Consider the following 10,849-nt stretch of genomic DNA (forward strand, 5'->3'; position numbering starts at 1 on the left):
TCAGAGGAGTCGGTCCTGTCCTGAGGCTGACCCGAGCCAAAGGGTACCTCTGGTACCTGGGAGGAAAGGGGGCCTGGAAATAGGGGCGAAAGGGCGCTCTCCGAAAGGGCTGCAGGGATCTTGGCTCTGACTTGCGGGTGAGGGATGGAAGGAACTTTTTCTTGTTCCTTCCTTCTACTAAAAGGGGATCCAGAGATGGTCCAAACAATTTGGTTCCCACGAGGGGAGCGGAAGCCAATTTAACTTTGTTCTTGAGGTCTGCCTGCCAGTGTTTTAGCCAGAGCAGACGGCGAGCAGAGACATGGGAGGAAATGGCACGGGTGGAGAATTTGACCAAGTGGTAGGTAGCATTGGCCGAGAACTCGGCCGCGGCCGTAATCTTGGCAATGTCCTGATGAGCTCAGACATTGGAGGCTGGGACATGTTGCTTAAGCTGGCGAAGCCAGCGAATGGATGACCTGATGAAGAATGAGGCGGCCGTGACCGATCTGATTGCCCAAGCGTCTGACTGGTGGGCACGGCGTAAAGCCAGCTCCGATCGTTTCTCCTCCGGTCTCAGGGCCTCTAGGGGGTCGCTGAGGGAGGAGGAAGAGGCCAGGCCCACTATGGGCTCATCCACCTCCGGAGTGCCCAATAGGTTAGAAAGCTCTGGGTCTGAATTGAAGAACCTTTTATCATGAGCTGAGGGGGCGGGAGGGGCCGCCGAGGAGGCAAGTTGCTTGGACACCAGGTCAAGGAAGATGGGGGGTTTGGTATGACCTCAGCTTCCACGACAGGCTACTGAAAATGGAATCCTCTGACCTTCCGGGGTGGGGAGAGGGGGTCAGAGGGGATCTGAGTCTTTAGGCCCGAAATGTTTCTGGCCTTGAACAGGAGGGATTTGAATAGTTGGGGCTTAAAAAGCCCCACAAAGGCGGGTTGGTCGGGAGCGAGGCCCTCGTCCTCTGACATCTCTGCCTCTGATGGTTCTATGTCATAAGGGGGTTCGTTATATTGAAGGGACCCCAAATCAAAGTCCTCCTCCTCCCTGTAAGGATCTATTCCCCTACCGCCTACTCTTCCTCCTCCCTGACTGAGGGGGAACCCTTCCCCTGATGGGGTATACCTGATCCTGTGGCGGTTCCGATCTGAGTGGGAGTGATCTTACTGAATGAGACTCGGATTCGGTGGCCAGCGGTGGTAGACCAGGCCTGCCCATCTGTTGGAGCCCTTCCGCAATCCCTTGGCGGATAGCCTGCTCCATCCAGGATCTCAGTTGCTCCAGAGCCACCTGGATGAGAGGTTCTTCCTGGCGTAGGCCGGCGGCCGTGGGCGTGAAGGTAGCCTCTGGAGTTCGTCTGGCCGGTGTTGCAGGAGCCTGGTGACCCTGAGAGGGCGAGCTGCGCCTGGATAGGGAGGAATGAACTACAGGAGGAGGGGGTTGAGAAGAGGTAGTGTGGGAGGCACTGAGCCTGTCTGCCTGGTGCGTTTATTGATCTCTTTTTCCAGCGCCTTATGGCGTCTTAAGGCATCCCTCTGGGAAGCTTTAGAGGGCTCCTTAGTCTGCCTGCACAGATAGTGGGTCTTAGATTTGGCCTTCAAGGAAGAGCCAGTGGAGGGATTGCCTTCTGCCATTTTTTGATAATTGAGGGAGAAGAAAAAAAAAGGGACCAATAAGTGGCGGTTGGCGTGCCTAGGGGTCGACCTACAAGGCCGGGTGCCCTTGAAAATCTTATATGCCCCCTACTTATTTATATATATATTTGTTTAATTATATATGCATCTAATGTGTGTGTGTGTGTGTGTGTGTGTGTGTGTGTGTATATATATATATATATATATATATATATATATATATATATATATATATATATATATATATATATATATATAAATAATTCTTATTCTTATTATTATTATTATTATTATTATTATTTATATGTATATATCTATGAGAGCTTCCTCTGTCTTTTAAATTCCTCTAGTCTTAAACTTGTTATAAATGATTCTTTAGAAAAACTCTCTGTCCGAAGGTGATTAGAGGAAGAGGAAGCTAGTCCAGACAACCAAGGAACGCCACGGGCCCTAAGGCAAAAGCAGGGCCTAACCAGACTACCTTCCCAGGCAGCACTGGGCAGGAGTGGTATGAGTCAAACCGCGCCAGCTAAGGCAGGCCGCGGAAGAAGCCAACAAGGGAGGCAGAGAACTGGCCTCCAACGAAAGAACCAGGCAAAATGTCTATAATCGAAATCTGAGCAGGCCAGCCGGTCCTGCTGCCTGATTCCGAGCACGCTGCAGCGATCGGAAAGATAAGAGAAATTCAAAATGGCACCCGGCCACGAGGCGGCGCTTAAAATGGCGTCCGCCTGCTACGTCGGCTTACAGGCTCCAGCAGCGGCAAGAAAACGGCTCTCCAGGACAAGGCAAAGGTCCCCAGGGGGAAGGCAAGCAAGGAGAGCCAGCAACCTTCGGACAGAGAAGGAAAACGGCGTTCGGGTGGGGGGGGGAAAGGAGCGGAACAATGCAGGCAATAAAAAATCAACAGAGAAAAACCGGCAGAAGGCAATGGAGAAAGGATGGGGGAGGTAGCCTGGAAAACTGGCTAGCCTTCTCCCTGCCCCCACCCCTGGGGCTAAAGGCTCCCAGGGGAATTTAGGATCCCAAACAACTACTGCGCAGGGCTAAGGAATTAACATAAATAAAATACAACCTGAGAGGAGAAAACAATCCAAAGTACTGCAGTCTTGAAACGGCCAAGAGAGAGAAAAAAAAAACACTGCCTACTCTGCTAGAGGCTGAGCATAAACTGGGGGAACGCTCCAATGGAGGCACGTGACGGAGGGAGGAGCGTTCCTCAAGAATTAGCTCAGCCTACAAGAGCAGAAGACTGAAGCACCACCCACTCTCTGGATGTTCCTAGCAGCTCTAAGGAGAAACAAATCTTGGAGATCTTCTCCTTTGCATAATTATATGCATCTGACACATGTGTGCATACAAGCAAGTATAATGCACAAATACACATATATCAGAAGCCACATGCCAAAAGAGTTGAAACAGTTTATGTGAAGGGTGTGAAGGGTCTGTAAATATTTTCACAGCCCTCTTTGACTCGTGCAGTATACAGGTCCTCGACTGAAGGCAGGTTGGTAGTAATTGTTTTTTCTGCAGCCCTAATTATCCCGAGGTCTCTGTCTGTCCTGTTAGGTTGCAGAGCCAAACCAGACAGTTATAGAGGTGCAGATGATAGACTCAATCATTCCTCTGTAGAACTGTCTCAACCGCTCCTTGGGCAGTTTGAGCTTTCTGAGTTGGCGCAGAAAGAACATTCTTTGTTGTGCTTTTTTGATGACGTTTTTGATGTTAGGTTTCCATTTTAGGTCTTGAGCTATGATAGAACCTAGAAATTTGAAGGTCTCTACTGTTGATACTGTGTTGTCTAGTATTGTAAGAGGTGGTAGTATGGGAGGGTTTCTCCTAAAGTCTACCACCATTTCTACAGTTTTGAGTGTGTTCAGTTCCAGATTGTTCCGGTCGCACCACGAGGCAAGTTGTTCAACCTCCTGTCTGTATGCGGATTCATCATTGTCTCTTATGAGACCAATCACTGTTGTATCATCTGCAAACTTCAGTAGTTTAACAGATGGATCGTTTGAGATACAGTCATTGGTATATAGGGAGAAGTGGAAAGAGCACACAGCCTTTGGGGGAGGGGCTGTGCTAATTGTACAGGTATCAGATGTGATATTGCTTAGCTTCACCTGCTGCTTCCTGTCTGTTAGGATAAGGGGAATAAGGCAGAGGTGGTATTCAGCAGGTTCTGACCGGTTTTGGAGAACCTGTAGCGGAAATTTTGAGTAGTTCCGAGAACCGGCAAATACCACTTCTGACTGGAGATTTTACAATATCCTTCCCCTGCCACGCCCACAGAACTGGTAGTAAAAAAAACCGAATCCCACCATAGGAATATGGGGAAAAAGAGGTGTAGGCAAGGAAGAAAAGAAAATTTGAAAAATAAACAGGATGGACATGAATGATGCAAGAAGGGAAGTTAAAAAAGTTCTGCTTTTCTATTACAAAGTGGGTGAATATCCACAGTCAGACTTTTCTCAAGGCCGGAAGTTTGAAATTATTTGTACCTTTCACATATTAACTGTAAAACTGACTACTTGAGTCCAGTTAATTATTTAGATGAATTGCCTTTCTATTGCAGATTAATAAATATACCAAAAATTCTGATTTTAGTTCAGCGTACAATGTTCAAAGCCTATGTAACAATCATAAAATTGGAATGGGCCATTTAGGTCATCAAATGTTATGTACAATATTTTCCCATATTGTTTGGTGACTGGTCAGTTTAGTTAAGGATGTAAGGTTTTGGCGGAGGTATAATCAGAATAAGCTTATCTGTTGTTATTAAGAAAGATATTTAGTTGTAAGATTAGGACATGTACAAAGTTTTTGGGCAGGTTATGGACCAAATGAGGCTGCAAATTTATGATTGGAAGCAAGTTTAAATAATTTATTACTACAAAGACCACAAAATTCTTATGAAGTGATTAACATGGAGGGATCCACTACAACATGGACAGTGAATTCTGAGTATTGATCTACCAACTAGAAGACCCATCACCAACAGAACTGATTTTGCTGACTCAGTGATCAGAAGTGGTGATAGGAGACATTTAAATTGGTTGAATCTGTGGGGATTTTAAAAATTATTTCTTCTTTCCAGAAGATTCAAAACAAGGAAGGCAAAGCTAGGGACTATGTGGCACTATACCACATGCTTGCACCAAACAGAGGGAAGATGGTTCAAAAATTAGGGTGGCTTATATTTCTTTCCACTCAGGTTACATGAGAGTCTATATATTTGAAGCGCTACAAATAACCAGTTCAAGATTATGGCTCTTATGGCTATCCCCGTTCTACAAACTAAGGAAGATGATATTCTCAGAAGTATTCAAGAACTGTTACTTAGGCAAAGAGGATTGAAACTCTCTTAAGACCAGAAAAGTAAAATGACATTCAGAGCAGCTCAGGCATACACCTCTCTGATTCACTGAGGGGAGATAAATGATTGAATTAGACTTAGAAGATTGTTATGTAGCCTATGTTAATAAAGCATAGTTCTAGCATTCCAGTGGAATTGATTTTCTGATTTGCACTGTCTAGTGGGGCTGACATGGATTATTAGCCACACTCTTCCTAATGGAAAGTTTTTCCTATCATCAAGATCAGACGGATGTGTGGTGGTGAGCTAATAGATAGCCATATGGAGTATGAAGAACAGACTCTCCCGATCTGAGATAAAGAGGCTGCCCAAAGGCTTTCAGGATACTGGTTGCATAGCGGTAGTAAACTACATGGAGTCTCAATTTGAATGGTGTCACCAGATCACGGGTCTACATATATTTCTGTAGTTACAGTTTCCGAATAAGTTAACTATAATGGGCTGTTGGCTTATGATATAGGATGGGAGGTGGTAGTAGGCAGGGGTGGGATTCAACTGGCATTACTACCGGTTCGGTAATTTTACGTTTTTTTAAGTTACAGAAAATCAAAAGCCTATATCTAGAGTATCTCCTCCCTCCTCTCCCCGCCCCAAGTAACGTAGCATTTTTATGATGAAGTGATGGATCTATGGGATAAACAGTTAACTACAAGCATATTGGTAATTAGAAAAAAACTAGCATAGCTTCAGGAACAGGATTATGGTAGATACAGTCATCCATAGGCAGATGGGGGCAAAAGCAGACATATGAACAACACAATTATTCAATTTTGTAAATAACCAGAAATCATTGGTCAGTGTATATAGTGTAAATGATACTTCATGTTTCTTTTATATATTTTTCTAATTCAGTGACTAATTTCCAATTATAAATAACACATCAACACCCCCCCCCCCAAAAAAAAAAAAAGCTTAAGGCACTCAGTGGGTAAAACAGCTTATTTGTATGCAAGGAGAAATTATTATCTGGTAGAAGATGGGACTGTTTTATCTAGAGGGCAAAAGAGCTCTGAACTAGTGAGCTCTGGAGATGAAAAGAGAAACTGAAGTCAAGTGCCAAAAAGATTTTGAGGCGGCGGCCTCAATTATCTGATGCCGTATCAGAAGATAAGACATACTGTTATCTTTCCATATTCTATTACAGGGATCTCCAACCTTGGCAACTTTAAGCTGGCTAAGGAACTCTGGGAGTTGAAGTCCGCAAGACTTAAAGCTGCCAAGGTTGGAAAGCTCTGTTCTATTACATTATTATGATAAATTCCATAATTATTATATTACTGTAATATTATATTTTTTTCATTTCATATCACTCTTTCTAAACCTATCAGGCAGTTTTATACAGAATTTTAAACCATTCAAATACACTAAAACAAAAAAAGATTAAAATCATAGAAATTATTATTAAACCAGGAAAACCACTAAATCAGTGCTTATCAAACTTGACAACATTAAGATGTGGGGACTTCCAAAATTTTCCAATCAGCATGTCAATATATGGGAAGTCCATGCAATTTAAAGTTGCTACGTTTGAAAAACACTGTACTTGATGTTATTAATCTGGCTAGCATCCTGTCAGTGAGAGAGTTGAGGGCTGTTTGGAAACTGAAACAGTATTTGCTGTTATCCGCTTTTAAATAGAGAGATTGGAGTAAAAAAGAATTCTGGTATCTATAATATACTTTCATTCATCCTAAAATTAAAACTACTATAATTCAACCCAAAGTTGCTTTAACTGTAAAAAGGTTTAAAAGAGATAGTCAGTTGGGTGCGATGGTTAAGCTGTTGGGCTAGAAACTAGAAGCTCTTTAGTCTTCCCTTAGATATGAAAGCCAACAGGGAGACTTTGGATCTATTCTCAGTTTTCCTCAGCCCAATTCACCTTACTGGTTTATTGTTGTGGGAAAAATAGAAGACAGAAGTATTTGGCATGCATGCTTCCATAAGTTAATAACAAGGCAGGATAAAACAAACAAATACATGTAACATGCTCATAAATTTAATATGAACAGATCATGCAACAGCATCATGTTACTATTTATCAAAGAGCAGAAAATGGATTTCATTGATCTGTATCACTTTATCCAACTAATAAAAATAAATAAGCTGTAAAGAATACTATGGATAATACTATGCTTATTCAAGATTCCCAATTACTGAAAAGAAACCAATTATGTACAATATCTTTATGACATTTTATATACAAATAGATGGACTATGCATAATTATGTTATCTTTATAACTTGAAAGGGTTGTATTATACTAGCTTCTACACTTTATTATTCCTTGGCAGAGGGACAGCAGTTAAATTCTTGGCAGAAAGTAGTTTGCAGAGAACAAAACCAGAACACCACCATTGGCATATTAACTGAGAAAGACTGACATTTAGCCTGAAGGGTGGGTATGGCATGCAACCCCTTGCAACACCAAATTGGTAGATACTTTTAAATTGGGCTATTAAATCCCTTCATATTAAACATTTTGTAAATTACATTCCAAAATCATCTTAATCATTTTAAAACAAGTCCCTGCAATTCCATGCAACATCTCTATTACCAGTTCCACTCATGTTGGGATTTGCTCTTTTGGTTCAAAAGGAATCCAAGGAGGGATCTGTTTTTATTTTGCTTCACAGGAATTAAAAAAAGAGAAAGAAATGTACTCAGCACATGTCAAGTATAGGTAAGTCATATTGTTTTATACATATATGCTCTGGCTCCACTTGACAAAAAATTCCATCATATTGTGTTTTGGTAATGTTTGTAGATTAAGAATCCCAGAATATGCCCCCAACTTTACAAGTACTATATATCCAAATTAATATTAGGTTGATATAACTCAATACCACCATTAAATTCTGCATCTGCTTCAACTTTCATATTATTAAAAAAGGCAGATCTCATTTTCTTTATAAATATATGGGGAAAAACAAGATAATGCCTGTTCCATAAGAGGACCCTATGACAAAGGCATGATTCTTAGGTCCCACAAGATGATCCTGCCTAATAAAGGGCACCCGGAGTGCACTAACATTGTTGGTTTGAGTAGGGTGAGCTAAGACAATAGAGACAGGTGACTATAACTTAATCTCACATATTTTAAATCTGAAATAAAGTCTCATCAATTGTTAAACTACCCCAAGTTACATACAGCTAATTAAGAATTAACTCAATAAACTCAGAACTTAGTGCTGAGTAAACATAACCATGTTGTATCAACCTAAGAAAACTCTTTCACAGCTAGGGGTCCCTCAAACACACCTGGGAAATGCAAACAGGGCATTTGAGTTATGTATCATTACACAGCTCTAGCTCTCAATGTACATGTCTATTTTATGTTAAAAGAAGAAGCGGAAGTATAGGAGCCGTCAAGAAAAGTAGAACTTTATCTTCCAATATGCTATTCTTCACTACTCATTAAGAATGTTTGGGGAACATATTAAAAAGGAGAATTAAAACAATTATTGAATGCCACTACGTTTTCCTCAAGATTCTGCCTCCACCTCATCTGTCCTACTACAGGATGATGCAACCACAAGGTGGGGGAGAAGAAATAGAGGTCTCTCGCCAAGCATTTCATGAACAAAGAACCCTCCTCACCAGCTCTGTAAATTTAGAGCTGCAGTTGCCCCATCTCACTATTTGTCTCCTCCCTCCCCTTATTAGATGAAATAAGCTCCTGAGGTGGTACTTTACTGCGAGGTAGGGAAACTGGCCTTCCAGCTGTTAATATACTCCCCATTTCTACCAGGCTTAGGCGGCACCGGCAATAGGAATTAGCAGCCGAATTCGGGATAGGGATTGCACTTTATTAGTGCCCTGATAAACACAGGAACCGTATCATAAACTCAATTATTACAGAAATAAGTGTGTTTCCTTCTACTACTACTGCACCACTAATTCTTACTTGCTTTATTAAAATGAGAAAAGGGGCAACAAATTTCACGCGGGTAGATGGAAACCGCTCTCCGCAGAAGATACTCACCGGGCAACCCGGAGCGCAGCGTGTGCGAAGCTCTTTCCCAACCCACCTTATCTTTTAGGGAAAGAGTAAGCCGTGATTGGCTGGAAGGAGGGCGTGAGGGGCAATAGCCAATGAGAATAACCAATGAGAAGGTACTGCCTCAGTGCAGCAACGTGCGCGCATTGCTTGTTCGTCTTGCCCAGCGATTGACGACGATTGGATTTTCTGTTGGGGGTGGGTGGGATTATATAGCTTTCTCGTCAGGGCGTTAAAACGAGACAACGCTGAGTTAGGATAGAGCTCAGAATTTTGTGGTTACTCTGGGTTTACGCCATATTTCCACGCCTTCTCCAAGCCAAACAACAGGCAAACAATGTTTCAATAACTACATATGCTTCCCGTAAGAAAGCTAATGGGGAGATTTTTCTCCGGTGCCCTGTTCAGAAGTTCCCGATTGAACTTGAATGTTGGAATTCACAATGTCTTGCCTCATTCTTTCCTTTATTAATGCAGGGGCTTAGGAGACAGCTACAGCACCATCTGATATTTGATTTATGGTTGATGCACTCCTTTACCTGTTTAATTATTTCTGTGTGCTATTGCTGGACATTTTGAGAACCTTGAGAGACAAGATAAAAATTTAAATAATATTTAAAAAATTTGGAGAAATATTTGGAAGGCATTTTAAACGCTTCGTTAAATATTCGGTTAAATGCTATATACAAGCATAAAAATATTAGGAGAGCTCACCTCTGCCGGATCAAAGAACCCATCTAATCAAATGCTTTGGCACCCTCCAGTTTGGATGTTAAAGCAACTAATATTCAAGATCTTATGTACCTAATATGAACCTATTATGATTAGTAGCCATTGATTTAAGAAGTTGATCTAATTCTCCTTTTAAAGTCATCCAAGCTGACAATCTTTACCTCATCTTGAGGTAGCAAATTCCATCATTTACCATGTTCCACCTATTTGCCATTTTTTTGCAGATATAGCAATTTTAGTATATTTTATTAAGTCTCCAGTGCAGTAGCCTCAGAGGTCTGCTTAGCGAAAGAGGCTTGTTTCTTAAACATCAGAGCGTCAAGCTTGCTTGTTAACATTTTCAGACTGTTCCGCTATACTTTTTTTTTTTTAAATCTCCACCAGCAGCGAGGAACGCAGGTTGTAGTTTTTGGTTGTCGTCTTCCAATCAGAAGACGCCCCATAGGATTTATTTTAAGGCGTCAGACTGGCTACGCCTCCGGCTCGTTTTTCGAAGAAGGAAGCGGAGCTTTTGCGCAAGAGCGAAGTGTGACATCCGTCTAGTTACGTTTACACGCGGAATCACCCTTCCCGTCCGGCGATTCGCTAGTCTGTGCTGACTCATGACGGGTTCTTTAATTTCTACGCGAACGCCTGACCTGTTTCTTCCTTTGCTGATTCATCCTCGGCCGTAATTCAAGCAACCGTTTCTTCAAACGTACGTCGGTAACACTGTACTGTTCCCACCTTCCCCTGTGCTCCATTTTACAAACGATAGAATAGGCAATCTGCTGAAAATTTCCACGGTTTGTGAATTACCACCAGATGGCAACAAGGAAAAACAGACTTCTCGTTGCTGCAGCAGTCTTATCTCAGATTTTTGCACTCCCAATAAAGTAGCCCAGGTTTATAAGTGTCTTAATCTTATTTTTAGAAAATTCTCTAAAATCTAGGAAAGACGTTCTTTTGTTTCAATCCAATCTATCTCCCAAAGGTGTTTGTGAGATACAGGAAAACAAGATTTTTAGTATGCTGCCTTAGGAGTCCTATAGGAAATATATAAACGTAACAAATGAAAAGCAAGACTTACAGAAAAGCAAGACTCTGAACTGGAAGCAACCAACTGTATATTTCTTTCTGTAGGAATCTGCC

The 10,849-nt window shown here is 41.9% G+C and overlaps 1 protein-coding gene across 4 annotated transcripts in view; it reads right to left on the reverse strand.

The window, feature by feature from the left end:
- The window catches only part of LOC113416249 (cystathionine beta-synthase-like protein), a 47,501-nt gene extending 38,391 nt beyond the window's left edge, over window positions 1–9,110 (reverse strand). The window contains exon 1 of one of the 4 annotated variants that reach the window (XM_026674017.2): window positions 8,972–9,110. Coding sequence is in view for 2 of the 4 variants with exons in the window: in XM_026674016.2 (XP_026529801.1) it covers window positions 7,544–7,556 (13 nt within the window). In the remaining 2 variants the exon portion in view is untranslated. Of the gene's footprint in view, window positions 1–7,543; window positions 7,644–8,971 lie in introns of those variants that run through there. The other 3 variants (XM_087967553.1, XM_026674016.2, XM_087967552.1) reach the window with 3 other exon arrangements.
- Between the last annotated feature and the right edge of the window lie 1,739 nt (window positions 9,111–10,849).

The sequence above is a fragment of the Notechis scutatus genome, chromosome 5, assembly GCF_049901735.1.
Source record: "Notechis scutatus isolate UNSWTSFEM ecotype Mainland chromosome 5, rNotScu1.2, whole genome shotgun sequence".
Classification (NCBI taxonomy): Eukaryota; Metazoa; Chordata; class Lepidosauria; order Squamata; family Elapidae; genus Notechis; species Notechis scutatus.